This window comes from Xenopus laevis, chromosome 2L, assembly GCF_017654675.1.
Source record: "Xenopus laevis strain J_2021 chromosome 2L, Xenopus_laevis_v10.1, whole genome shotgun sequence".
NCBI lineage: Eukaryota > Metazoa > Chordata > Amphibia > Anura > Pipidae > Xenopus > Xenopus laevis.
In genome coordinates, this window is record NC_054373.1 from 31,967,905 (window position 1) to 31,982,893 (window position 14,989).

Below are 14,989 nucleotides of genomic sequence, written 5' to 3' on the forward strand. Positions count from 1 at the left end.
TGGATTTGGTGCATCCCTACAAGTAACCACCTTATTAGCGACACATACTTTGCTTTATTGTTGTTAAATAAGCAGCATAAACTCACCCATATTGCGTAGTTTGATTACAAATGTATATTTTGAACCCTCCCTGACAGTAATGTGCCAGTATGGATGATAATACCCCAAGCAGGGGCACCTGGGGATCACCACAGAAATGTAGTGATACAGTTATAGTTCCACTATCTCAGATAATAAGAGCTCTGTATAATTAACACTTTCCAGGCTTGATGGCAGGAGGTTCCTGGAAATGTCCCGGGATGAGGATTCCCACACGGAGACTGAGGATGTGGAGCTGGAGTTAGACCCTGCCCTTCCCAGTACAGAGGACGTGATCCTGCGAACGGAGCAAGTTACCAAAAACATCCAGGAGCTGCTGAGGGCTGCACAGGAGTTCAAGCACGACAGGTAAGGCAAAGGAGCAGCACAACTGAGGGCGATGGCAGCTCACATTTGATCAAAATTAGAATGTTATACAGGTATAGGATCCAATATCCGGAAACCTGTTATTCAAAAAGCTCCTATTGGGTTTATTTAACGTTTACATGATTTTCTAGTAGTCTTAAAGGGGTGGTTCACCTTTAGGATAGCTTTTAGTATGTTATAGAATGACTGACTAATACTAAGCACCTCTTTAATTGGTCTTCATTATTTATATTTTTATATAATTTTTTAATTATTTGCCTTCAAAAGGGGGGTCACTGACCCCACCTAAAAACAAATGCTCTGTAAAGCTACAAAATGTATTATTGCTACTTTTTATTACTCTTTTTCTGTCCAGACTAGTGATGTGCGGGTCGGGCTGGTTCGGGCCGGCCAAACACACTTCCTTGAGGGTGGCAGTTGGTTGAGCTCTTCTTGTGCTCTCCCCGCCCACCACCGTCAAATGCGACTTCCGGGTTTGTCTTTTTTAGGCGCTGCGCCTGCTCGCCCCTTTTGTGACATCATCAGCGGGCGACACAGGTGTATAAAAGCAACATGGAAGTCTGATGCGGACAGGCCAAGGGAGGGCGGGTAAGGGTTGGGTGCGGGTTTGGGAAATCCTGACCCGCACATCACTAGTCCAGACCCTCCCCTATTAATATTCCATATTCTCATTCAAATCAGTGCATGGTTACTAGGGTAATTTGGACCCTGGCAATCAGATTGCTGAAATTGCAAACTGGAGAGCTGCTGAATAAAAAGCTAAATAACTCAAAAAACACATATAATAAAAAACCGAAACCAATTACAAATTGTCTCAAAATATCACTCTCTACATCATACTAACCGTTAACTCAAAGGTGGACAACCCCTTTAAGGTATGAAGATCCAAATTACGGGAAGATCCCTTATCTAGAAAACCCCAGGTCCCAAACATTCTGGATATCAAGTCCCATACCTGTAACTTAATGTGTCTCAAAATAATATTGTAGCCTGTTTTTTCCTTCTTTGGGAAGAAGAAAGTCCATAACATAATGGAAACTGGACTGGAGAGAGTAGAATAGGAAATAAAAGGCAGACAAATGAAAGGACCGTAAACAACGGGAGAAGAATGAAAGTGGAAGGGGAGTCAGTCAGAGTAGAAGTAAAAGGGGAAAGGGAGGAAGTTTGAAAAGCTGCCTTAGCTGTATGAGCATTTGCAGGGCGGCTTTGTGTTTGTGACGTTACCTTTTGAGCTGCTTTCTTTAGTTGTCTTTGTTTTCGGCCTCCTACTGTATTGTATCAAGTGACAGTCATGTACTAAGTTTGTCTGCTTTGCTGAGTTTCTCTCATTCTCCCTTCTATTTAGTTTTGTCCCGTGTTCGGAAAAGATTCACTCTGCAGTAACCGAGATGGCATCTCTCTTTCCCAAGGTAAGCGCCCGCTACTCTTCCAGGGCAACGTTGTCTGGATGTGGCTCATTTCTTTGCCAGTTTGTAGCTCCCCTACTGATCTCAAGAGTGTTAGGGCATGCTGGGAGTTGTACTTAGATACTTACAGTGTCAATGAATCAGATGCAATTTGAGTGTAGGACTGGCCAGATATGGGATGACTTTGACGTAGTTGGCCAGCTTAAATATATTGCAATATATGGACAAACAATCCCTGTTTTGTTTAAAGGGTAAGGCATTTTTTAGAAGCTGTATGCACAAAATGTCTCTGTCTTAAATATATTGATAATGGGTTGAGTGCAGAGGACTCTTGTATTTGTCTATATGTATTTCGTGGTCACACCCTCATTGCACCCCCGCCTAATGATTTTAAAAATTAGTGGTGAGCACCACTTTCTCTGATTGTTTTTGTGGCTATAGCCAGATCCCAGTGATTTTGACGTTTTTGATCAGTGACATTGCTCTCCTAAACTGTTGGATTGGGCTGTGCCTCTTGCTTTAACCTCCACTGTATTTTCTCTTGTGTTTATGGCAGAAACCTGCCCTGGAGACAGTGCGATCATCGCTACGGTTACTTAATGCCAGCGCCTACCGACTGCAAAGCGAGTGTCGCAAAACCATCCCGCCAGAACCAGGGGCCTCTGTGGACTTCCAGCTCCTGACGCAGCAGGTCATCCAATGCGCTTACGACATCGCAAAAGCCGCCAAACAGCTGGTCACCATCACCACCCGCGAGAAGAAGCAGTGACCACTCTCACAGGCGACTGCCATCTCCATTTCCAAACTGTCAGTTTACCACACAGAGCTCTTACTCCCACGTAGCTGTCCTTGCATATTTCACACACATGACTCCGAGGTGCGGGTACAGCCCGTCCCCCTCACTGAATAACATTAAGAATTGGCTTCCTACATTCCACAGTAGCTGGAGTAAAGGTGCAGCTCCATAACATACAATTGTATCTGTGCAATACTGCCCTTGTTCTGTACATCCTACAATCTGATTGGATATCCCTAAAACTAGATGCAGATGGAATATAATGATTGTAAAATAAGTACGGTCCTTTGTGTTCTCCTATAGTAGCGATTCAGGTCAGAGAGAAATCCTCTCTCCTTCATCCTTATCGTCACTGTGGAATATCAGTGTACCAGGCTCCAATTACAGGTGGTTCTCACGCTGGTGGTGGATCAGGGTCCATAATGTACTTGTGTACAACTACAGATAGAATGTCACATCACTCTCACCCAACCCCCCCCCAACGGCCTTTTATTAGAGGTGAACGTGCAGTCACAAATTCCCTTTTAAAATAATTTAACATATCCTTGTTCTGATCATGGTTGATGGTCAAACATTACTATAGGATTAGAATTGTTTCATTGAAGCTGTGTTGTGGGGCCGCATATTTCCCACCCATTGGCTAACGTGTGGCACAAGATATACCAGGCAGAACCCTAGGGTAGGAGCACCATGATCGACAGAGGAGGGGGTTGTACTATGCAGCAAATGGACAGAAGCTAAATGTACAGCTTGAATATCCCCCCACCCCTGTCTGTTTGTTCTAGAGCAGGGCCCGTAGCGAATGGCACACACATCTCTGGCACCCAGCAAGGGGGCCAGCGCTCATAAATTAGTGACATTTACGTGTGCAATGCTGCAAACACTGGGCAAAGCACAAAACTCTCGCTGAGCCGGACGGGCATTCACTTCAGCACAAGAGCAGCCAGTCCTTACCATGCAACGCCGCACATCATTGTTAATATGAGACGCTAAACATACACTGGAATCAATGTGTATATATATAAATATATATACATATAATATATACTAAGCAATTGTTATGTGAACAGTATGGGGGTTGATGTTGGACGACTGTTAAATTTCTGATGTATGATAACCACTTTCAAGCTCATTACTCTGTGAAGAGTAGCACAACGGCAATGCTCAGAGTCTCCGCTGCGTGTTCTGTTCCAGGGTTCTGGGTGGTCTATGGCACAGGGACCTGGTCTTCCCGGAAATATCAAAGAATAAAACCGCAGGCACTCACAGAACCCACAAACAGGCTTGTAAAAGAACTGAGAACTTTATTTAGGCCACAAAGTAGATAAATACATAGCCTTACGTGTTTCATGCCAGTGGGCACTTAATCAAAGGCTGTACCTGATGTTTGCACTGACTCCTTAGGCACCCTATGGTGGACAGGCCTCTACCCTAACCCTGCCCCCTCCCTGGATGCCTATGTATTAAAATCATGTATATTATATATATATTGCCTGCAGACGTGAAGTACAATGTAAGGCTCAGTGTCCCTGCTGGCAGTGCTGCCATATCATTGGGGCCGGCATTTATTGTGGGGATCATTTTACCTGTTGCTGTAAGTAGTTCCCTGTGTCTGCCATAGATACAGCCGCTGCCAGAGACCTTACACTTCTATTGGATAGCTTCCTCACGCCAAGTGATTTTCTTTTCTTTTTTTTTAATTACTTTTGAACCCTCACAAGCTGATCAATGATTGCCCGGGAAATGACGTGTATATGTGTCCTGATTTTCACATTCAAATGAAGAGTCACCCACTTGTCTAGATTCATTAGTCCACGTGCTTAGTAGGAATGTTTGCCTTAGCCTAAACAAGGAGTGCCGACCTGTGGCTTTTCCGCTGTCATTGATTACAGCTCTCGGCAGCCATATTTCATACTGGCAGGAGTTGCTCAACAGCCGAGAGCACAGGTAACACAGCCCCATTATAATGCCTGATGGAAATCTCTTTACAGATAAAGAGATGGAATAAAACATGGAAAACAAGGCACCTGTAGCAAGATGTGTACTGTGCTGCCACCAAGCAAAAGTTACTTATATTTTTAGATACTGTTTTGTTTCTTTGTTTTTAACTATTTTTGTTTGTGTCAGAGGGGGCAATATAAAATGCTAGATTAAATGTTTAGGCTTGTAAATTCCTTTAATCTCCGTTTATGTGTCATTTTCTGTGCCAAAAATGTGCCAGCGGGTGCCCTTCTTTGTTATGGCAAGGACTCTTAAAGTTGTTTTGTTTTTTTCTGTTAGTGGCCAAAAAATGTCCTTGTGGCATTGCCCCTTTGCACTCTTTGGAAAGCCATAAGGAGCTGGGCAGGCAAATGGGCCTAGTGCATGAAGCTGACAATTTGCTAGATCTTTCTGGAATAATCTTGCTGTTTGGTTAGCACCATAAGGTTAGACTAAAAGTAGTTTGGGCTGTAGTCCTGTATCGTGCCACGTGTTCCGTCGCTACACCACTATATCATCGGCAAAATCACTTGTACTTCTCACCAGGGACTCCCAGAAGCCACTACATGAGAGGGACTCTCTGCCGCCAGCACCCACTCGTCTTGCTGGCGGATCTGGATTTGGAAACCTGCTGCTCAGAATCTCTCGGTTCCCTCTCGCCGTGCTCCTTGATACAGATTAGTGCAAAATGGCCAACCTTGTCCATCCTGTTATTTGTGAGAGCTTGGTGGTGGGTGTTATGTATAAAAATGCTCATATTGTACATTTGTATCAAATTAAACAACTAACAGTATAACGTGTCCTTTGAGTCTTTTCTTATAAACCGAATTTTGGGAGATTGTCTCTTGGTTGGTATTCTGTGTTCTAAATCCCTTTCTTATTTTCATTCCAAAAGTTGGTCAAGGTCCTCATGGATTATATCTTCTGCAGTGGGTGTAAGCTACAGTATATATTGCCAAAAGTCGAAATTACGTCCTCAGCTGGAGTGGAGCGAAGTTCTCCCTTATTGGACAGAGCAATGGAAACACATCCCCTAGACTGCGGAATTGCATTTCACCATGTGCCAATCTGATGGAAAAGTCTATCTCTAGCAGATACCAGGATAAGCCTCACTGTCTGAATACAGAACACTATTTGGAAAAGTTGATTGGAGCAGGAGTAATGGGTCTGATTTCTATAGTTTAGGCTAGGCGTTTAATTTATAGCAAAACGTTAAGAACGAACACAACAGGCCAGAGCATAATATGATATGACACTAACGATTCATTAAAAGCTACAAGGTAATTTATACAACCCACAGCAAAACCACTGATGTTAGTAATAGGCCATTGTTCTAAAGTATTAAAGGTCATTTAATTTAATGTTAGAAAACATAAGATATAAAACTGATTCTACCCTAAAGAAATAATGCACATAAAGTACAAGCCTATAAAGGTTTTATAATAAAGGGAGAAAGAGCATCATGACAAAGTGCTTGTATTTTTTAAAAATAAATTCCAATATGACAGGCCAGTAGATCCTCATTCCCGGCAGTGGGACACACTCAAAGTCCGTAAAAACAAACCCCATATCCATTTAGTTGAAAGGTTCATGTGACCACTTTAAAAAACAAATATATAGTAGATTGTGTGACAATAGGATCCATATATATATATATATATATTCCTTATTACATTTGGACATTTCCCTTTTAAAAATATAAACATACATTTAACACTGTATTATATCAACCAGTCTCTACTTTGCGTACACTTGGGAAAGGCTCCCATCTATCTGGCAGACACAAGAAATGATTTAACCTGTTGGGAATCGGGGTTGCATACACTATCTCAGTGTCCATACAGGCGCCGTGTGACTTCTACAAGAAAAGAACTAATTCCGGTGATCTGGCAATTGACACTACCTCTTTTCTCTACATCCACAAACGTTCCCGGTTAAATTAAAAGAAATCTAGAGCTAAAATAGTAGTGGTACTTATACAACAGACTTGTAACAAGAAGTATCCCAGCCAATATGCCTTCATTTACCAACACTGAGCTGGAACCCACAGATACCAATAATATTTTTACTTTCACTGCTCTACCTGCCTGAGTACTCTGTGATCTCACCTCTGGTTCATAATGAGTGGTAATGCTTGGAAACACCTGTGGGGAGACAGACAACTTTACTATTATAATCCTTTATTTACAATGCACTCAAATATTCTGCAGCCCACTACAGATATTATACATTATTCACATCAGTCCCAGCCCCAGTTGAGCTTACAATCTAAGGTGACGATCACATTCACACGCACAACAGTCGGTTCTATCAGGCGCCAATTAACCTGTTTTTATGTTGTTGGAGTGTAGGAGAAACCAAACTACCCGGTGGAAATACAAGCAGCCAGGGGAGAGCATACAAACTCCTCGCAGACAGTATTCTGGCTGGAATCAAACCAAGGCCCAGCGCTGCAAGACAACAGGGCTACTCACTGTGTCACTATGATGTAAATTCTAAAAACAAGTTATTTGAGTAGAAACACATGCTACCTGAATGGAACAAACACTATCAGTGCTTTTTATTCATGCTATTTAATTACATTGATCGATTTGTATATATTTGTATTCCAACCCTTAATTAAATAGTAATATTTGTTAGCTGTTAATCTGTAGAAAAACAAGACTTTCTGTTAAAAAAAAAAACTTGTAAGCAGCTGCAAAATATTGAAACAGCAATGAAATCAGCATTTGCATTCATATCCTCTAGATAAGATAGAGCACATTGCCTCCACTGATATTTTAGTGCAATTGCACAAGCAACAATTGTGAATGCTGAGCATCTGATATTACCCAAACAATGGAAATTGTACCTGATCCTTCATCTCAAGTCACATTCCCATGACATCCAGCCTGCCTATATGTAGGTAAGTCTCCAACAGACACAGACCGTTTTTTTTTAACTTATTGGGTGTTTCACTGCTGACCCACATCAACTTTTATATTGGATTATCAATTCGCCCAGTTATTCAGCATTTTATTCAGCAGACCTCCAATTTGCAGTTTCAGCAATCTGGTTGCTAGGGTCCAAATTACCCTAGCAACCATGCATTGATTTGAACAAGAGACTGTAATTTGAATAGCAGAGGGCCTGAGTAGAAAGATTAGTAATAAAAAGTACATTAACAATACATTTTTTTAGACTTATAGAGCATTTGTTTTTTTAGATGGAATCAGTGACCCCCATTTAAAAGCTGGAAAGAGTCAGAAGAAGAATGTAAATAATTCAGAAACTATAAATATAAATAAGACCAATTGAAAAGTTTCTTAGAATTAGCCATTCTATAACATACTAAAAGTTAACTTAACTCCCTTTAGCAAACTGCAGTAGCCAGAGAGCCCTTGTGCTATTGCTTCTTGGTACTTCAGCCCCTAAACCATTGTCCTTTATTGGCATTGCACATAAACCACTTTAATAAAATATACTGGTATAGGATTTATTATCCACAATGCATGGTACTTCTGCATAAAGGATTCTTGGTTAATTGAACCGCAACATTTTAAGTCTAATTATTTATACATTAAATAACCTAATAGGATTGTTTTACCACCAATATGGATTCATGCAGCCTGGTTACCATCAAGTGCAACTATTGTTTTATTATTACAGAGAAAAAGGAAATTCCTTTTAAAAATTAAAATTATTTTCTTAAATTGCAGTCTATGGGAGATGGGCTTCCTGCAATTCCGAACTTTCTGGATTTTGGGTTTCCGGATTAGGAATCCATAACCAAAGTGCTGCTATAATGAATATACGGTGGTGTAAGTGCTTTTATTCTGCTCTTTAGACTTATCGGATTTCTTTTCATTGCAGTTGAATATTCATGTGGACCTTCCAGACAAGAGTGTGTATACATGTCCCGGGAGACACTGGCCTTTTCCAGTTCAGGTATGAAATTCTCCAGTATTTCTGCAGTTTGTACAGGACTGACTGCACTCAGTGTTACTTTCTCTTCACTTCTGCAATATTTTCATCTTCCAGCGTTTGCATTACAGAAATAAACTGAGCTTCTTTGCTTCCAATGCGGAATGTGCTACTTTTTTTTTTTTTTTTTTTTTTTTTTAACAGAAAGTATTGTTTTTCTACAGATTTAGGGCAGAGACGGGGAGATTTACTCGCCTGGCGAAAAAATAGCTCTTCTTCGGGCAATAATCTCCCTGAACTGCCTCCCTGCCGGCTACAATCTAAATTGCCGGCGGGATGGCATTTGGAGCACCTTCGTTTTCCAAAGTCGCCCGAAGTTGCCTCAATTTAGATTCTAGACGGTGGGGAGGCCGTTCAGGGAGATTAGTCACCCGAAGAAGAGAGATTTGTCGCCGGGCAACTAATCTCCCCAAATCTTCTCATCTGTCTCTGCCCAGCTAACAACAGCTAACAAATGTTACTATTTAATTATGGGTTGGGATAAAAAATATCAATCAAAGTAACTTAATAGCCTGAAGAAAAAGCACTGATAAAGCTCTGTGTGGTGTTTGTTCCATTCAGGTAGCATGTGTTTCTACTGTCAGTTTAAATAACTTGTGTTTAGCATTTGCATCATAGTGACACAGTGAGTAGCCCTGTTGTCTTGCAGCGCTGGGCCTTGGTTTGATTCCAGACAGAAAACAGTCTGCGAGGAATTTGTATGCTCTCCCCTGGTTAATTGGCGCCTGATAGAACCGACCGTAATGTGTGTGAATGCGATAGGCGCCTTAGATTGTAAGCTCCACTGGGGCTGGGACTGATGTGAATAATGTATAATATCTGTAGTGGGCTGCAGAATATTTGAGTGCATTGTAAATAAAGGATTATAATAGTAAAGTTGTCTGTCTCCCCACAGGTGTTTCCAAGCATTACCACTCATTATGAACCAGAGGTGAGATCACAGAGTACTCAGGCAGGTAGAGCAGTGAAAGTAAAAATATTATTGGTATCTGTGGGTTCCAGCTCAGTGTTGGTAAATGAAGGCATATTGGCTGGGATACTTCTTGTTACAAGTCTGTTGTATAAGAACCACTACTATTTTAGTTGTAGATTCTCTTTTTTTTTTTATTAGGTTTTTATTTTTAATTCAATGGGAGGAGAAAACAGTAATACAAACTAACAATGGCTCACATCCAGAATTCATAACATATACATACATCTGCAAATTCTACTTTATAGGGGTACAGCAAGCTCAGCTTTATCATTGTAACCTTCATCATTAGCTCTAGATTCCTTTTTATTTAACCGGGAACTTTTGTGGATGTAGAGAAAAGAGGTACAGTCAGTTGCCAGAGCACCGAAATTTGCTCTTTTCTTGTAGAAGTCACACGGCGCCTGTATGGACACTGAGATAGTGTATGCAACCCCGATTCCCAACAGGTAAAATCATTTCTTGTGTCTGCCAGATAGATGGGAGCCTTTCCCAAGTGTACACAAAGTAGAGACTGGTTGATATAATACAGTGTTTAATGTATGTTTATATTTTTAAAAGGGAAATGTCCAAATGTAATAAGGAATATATATATATATGGATCCTATTGTCACACAATCTATATATTTGCTTTTAAAAGTGGCGTGCACCGTCCAAAATGGGCCAGATATGGAGAGTATGCGTATTGTCCCCCACAGCGCTGGCTGCATAACCTTAAGGTAGGACATATTGTGATTTTATAAAGCTTTATGGGGAATGAATTATATGATTAATAACATTGCAGTACAACTTAGAATTCCATACTAAAAGAGAACAGGGTTCAATTATAGTAGAGCTGTAATCTTAGTGTTTTAGTTAAACAGAAAAAATTGTAAGTTAACCACATGTCCCATTATACTATCCACAGATAATATACTGCAGGGCAGTGCATATTCATTCTTTTTTTATGTGGATCTGCTCCAGTTTTTGTTATTGGTGTATAGTCAGCCGTGGGAGTCGCACACTCAGTCTGATCAGTTCCTGGCCAGTACAGAGCAATTATAGAATTGATAGGGTAGGATTCCTGTTAGCATAAAGATATTTACAAGTTTGGGGGTGTTAAATTCTCTCTACCTTTATGTCTTGCAGCATGGAGGGGTTGTTTTCTTGTACCATCCCTGTGTTCACCCCAAGCTGAAAAAAGCACTTGTCCATGGAGCTCGCTCCTGCGTATACAAGCACATCATCACCCCTCACATGAACCTTTCAACTGAACGGGTATGGAATTTGTTTTTACTGACTTTAAGGGAGTCCCAGCACTGAGAATGATGATCTATTGGCCTGTCATATTGGAATTTATTTTTAAAATATGTGCATGAAATGCACATCTATGGTTGCATTTTATCCTTCAAATTTCATTGCTGGAGTAACCCTGTCATTTGCATATTTATTTTGTATACTTTTTTGATGGAAGGATATACAAGCACTTTGTCATTATGCTCTTTCTCCTTTTATTATAAAACCTATATGTGCATTATTTCTTTAGGGTAGAATCAGTCTTCCTTTTTTTTTGTTACAGTTTTACAGGAACGGCCTTTAATACTTGGCCTATTACTGACATTGGTGGTTTTGCTGTGGGTTGTATGAATTACCTTGTAGCTTTCAATGAAGCATTTATGTCTTATCATATTATGCTCTGGCCTGTTGTGTTCTTTCTTCAGCCTCTTGCCCTGGTCACCTGGGGCTCCACTCTGGAGATGTCACATATAGATCTCTGTGAAGTTAGAAACTGGCTAACGGCCAACATGGACAGGACTAAAGAACAAGGACATGGATGGTTCGTATCAGGACTTGCTTGTCCGGCCATCGTCGGTGTTCTTTGATAAACATGACAAGAAGCTTTGCCCCAAAGTTTGCTGCCAGGTAAGAAACAAATCTCAAGTTTCGCCAATAGATTTTCACAGAGCTTTTCAATGCAAAGTCCTGGCTAAGGCAGAAATAACACCTTACTACTGATCTTAGCAGGTTATTTTAATATTGTATTTCCCCATGTTTGGGCCATGCAGTGATTCAGATAGCCGTGGGTATCCACAATGGTAGGTGGGCATTGAGCAGGTCATTGGCAATAGAGTGCAAGTATGGAGAGGATGTGGGTTGAATTACCTGCAGGTCAGGTCTAGAAGAACATTCTACTCTTATAAAGTCTGTTCTTGATGAATAGACCATAGTGTCTGCAAGCTTGTACTAGTTGTGACCAGTAATTATAATACTGTTTATATCAAAAGAGTGAGCCTTTTAATTAATGTATAACACATATTTGTATACAAGAACATACATCTCATATAAAATTACTTTTCTTTATATCTTAAGCAAGAAAACTGTGGTTTGAAGAGAAGAAGAAGGGACTCTGCATTACTTGGTTCTGCCCATATATTAGCAAGCACTCCTATTTATAATGCCAGTGCAAGAATAATGAACAGTACTGCAGTGTCAGTAGAACAAACAGCAGTTGATGCCAATAAAAGTCAGCCTGTAATCTCACACACAGTATTGAGGACTACTTTATCATCTTCAACATCTGAAGATAAGGTTCACGTAACATTAGATCCGTCTGGTGTGTCCGAAAAAAAAGATTACCTTGTAGATCCAGATGGAAGCCGTTATATGGAGAGCAATGTTTCTGCTTTACTACCAGAATCCACCTTCATGAATATTTCCAAAGGCTCTCCTGACATGAACTTGAATTCTCCAACTGTACAGAGCAGGAACACATCCAATGATCTAGGGGGCAGCCAGACTGTGCCATCTCCAACTTCCATGCAAAAAGAGTCAGGCACTTCGACAACCCACAACAATAGCATTGCAGGAAAAACTACTGTTGAGGGCCCAGGTACTGCAACAACCACCCAACAAGAAGAAAAGATGCCTGAGCCTCCTGTGGGTCTTTCATCTACTACTGCTCCCAAACCAACTGCTGCCGTTATAGAAGAAAAAGAAGAGTGCAGTTGCAAGCACAAGCCAACAAAAGAGGCATCGGCTGCAGCACAGAAGGCTTCTGGTGTTGGACAAATAAAAGCCTCAGATGTGTTTGTGTCTACCCCACGAACAGAGGAGGCAGCATGGGCAGCTGCATGTCTCACTTTCCTATTTGTGTTGTTGACTTTGTCTGTTTTGTACACACAACTCTACAAGAAGTTCCGCAAGAGCCAAAGTCTGTATTGGCCCCCAGAAGGAATTGCAGCTGAGACAGAGACTGTGGCTGTGAGTAGAGAATCTGAGCATTGGGGTAATTGGCAATAAGGGTGGATTGAATTTATAATCTGTTCACTATATAACACATTAACCTAATTCCATGCGTGGCAGGTGGAGAAACAATCCTTGTTAACTCCTAGTATTCTTTTTAAATTTTTTTAAAAAAATGCTAAATAACTGAAAAACCACCAGAATAAAAAATTACCCGAAAGGTGAACAACGCCTTAAAAGGAAGATTTACAGAAAACTAAAATGTTTAACAGTGTTATTGCACATATGTGTTGGGTTGGGATATTCTCAGCATGTGTTGGAAAGAATTGTGTATAAACTGCTGCTGTGTAATGCTGCTAGTTTGTCTTATTTAAGGAAGGCTAATATTATCGACATGAACCTGTAAGCGAGTCTGGCTTTTCATCTGTTTGCCCATAGTACTTTTAATGGAAAAGATGCTCCAATTAACCAGTTTTCTTTAATTCTATCCGGCAGCTGTTGTTAAGAGGAGGCTGATGCCAGGTCACTCCAAGAGGAAGAAGTGGATTAAACACAAGAAAACACCAGTGCTTCTATATGAAAGTTTAAGTGAGAGTTCAGAATAGAGTATTTCATATCTGTGACTACTCTGTACAAATGCACTTTACATCATTGGGTGAACTGCACTCTGGTAAAGGGCATCGTAACTGAGGGATCCAGAATGAAGTCTGTAATCGAAGCCAATGGAGAACCTTGGATTTTTTTTCTCTCTGTCTCCTAAAATTGGACATGTATCACTTTTAGTTAGATGCCAGGAATCTACAGCTGTGTGTAAAGAATGATGAAGTGAATATAACGTTTCTGAACAGTATCTCAGAGTCTTGTCCATCACAGGCTCTTTTGGTATAGACTGCCTTCATTTAATTATTGTGCCATGCAAAGTCTGAGCCAAATCATTTCCCTATGGTGCTTGTTTCTCAATGTACATTTCTGTACCCACATTTACATATCCGCCCCTGCATACCCTCTCAGCCAATCATTTATACCAGGTGCTCTGTGTGGCTTCAGTACAAAATGGCAAAATCTGTAGCAGGTGGTTCTATACAGCAGCCCATAATTGTATATCTTTCTGTATGTAGACGGTAGGTAGATCTAAATTTTGGGTAAATATTTATAAATATATTTATTTTTATATTGTTTGTAAATGTATTGTAACATGATTGCTTATTGTATAGTTTTATAAATAAACCTACTGTCTATGCTACAATTATTTGTTGTTTTTATGCTTTTTTTGTGTGCTTTACATATAATAAAAATTACATTCGGGTATTGCAATCCTATATTCAGATGGTACTGACTAAGCATGAAAATGACAGGGGAACATCAAGGTATAACAAAGTTGTTTCTGCCTGGTCTCCCGTCTTCCTTACACTTCCTACAGAGATCCCAAGATGGAAGAGGAGATAATTTATGTCTCCTAAACGTTCTATCATGCTGTCTAGGGAAGTTAAGGGATATGGAGACCCCCAAATTTCTTTCTCTATTGCTTTAGCTTGGATTTTGCAAGTAACAAAGACCACTTTTGCTCTTTTGAGTACATCTATAATGCAACAACAGCAATGGATTTGGCACAGTAAAGCAATGTAAAGTGCAGTTATTTAAATGGGGTAGTAGACTAATAATTATTACATTGCCCTCTTGTGTGCTTCATGAGCTAAGTGGGCAGTCAGTGCTGAAACACTGCATGGCTTTTGTATGTAGTTTGTATTCATCCACTGCCCTCCTTGCATCTCTTTCCTACCTCCATGATCCTTCACTTCAGCCATTCTCCATCAGTTCTGTGCCCTACAGGTGTTGGATGGCTTTTAAGCAAGGGATAAAACACAAGGTTTCTGAAAACAGCTCTTAATCCAAACTTAATTCAGGGACTGGTCCAACTGACATCTGGGAGTCAGGAAGGAATCCCCCCACCCCCAGGGCAAATTGGTGAGGCTTCAGATTGGTTGTTTTTTTGCCTTCTCTGGATTCAATAGCAGTTGCACTTGATGGACACATTTTTTTCTTTTCAACCTCATCTACTATGTTACTATGTGAGAATTGGATGCATGGAATTTCCTGATGCAGTTAAAAAGTAATGGTCACATATTTCAGATGGATAATATATAATATTAGCTGCTAAGAGGTGCTGTATTTATATAGCATTTGCCC

General features: G+C 40.4%; 1 protein-coding gene and 1 pseudogene across 3 annotated transcripts in view; both read left to right on the forward strand.

Annotated features, from left to right (window-relative positions):
• git1.L (G protein-coupled receptor kinase interacting ArfGAP 1 L homeolog) overlaps positions 1-5,440 on the forward strand; it is an 80,965-nt gene extending 75,525 nt beyond the window's left edge. For all 3 annotated transcript variants that reach the window (XM_018246092.2, XM_018246094.2, XM_018246093.2), the window contains 3 exons: positions 265-447; positions 1,811-1,874; positions 2,428-5,440. In XM_018246092.2, coding sequence (XP_018101581.1) covers positions 265-447; positions 1,811-1,874; positions 2,428-2,640 — 460 coding nt within the window. In that variant the 3' untranslated portion in view covers positions 2,641-5,440. The remainder of the gene's footprint in view (positions 1-264; positions 448-1,810; positions 1,875-2,427) is intronic.
• Positions 5,441-8,134: 2,694 nt separating this feature from the next.
• On the forward strand, positions 8,135-14,034 carry LOC108705957 (annotated as a pseudogene).
• The last annotated feature ends 955 nt before the right edge of the window (positions 14,035-14,989 follow it).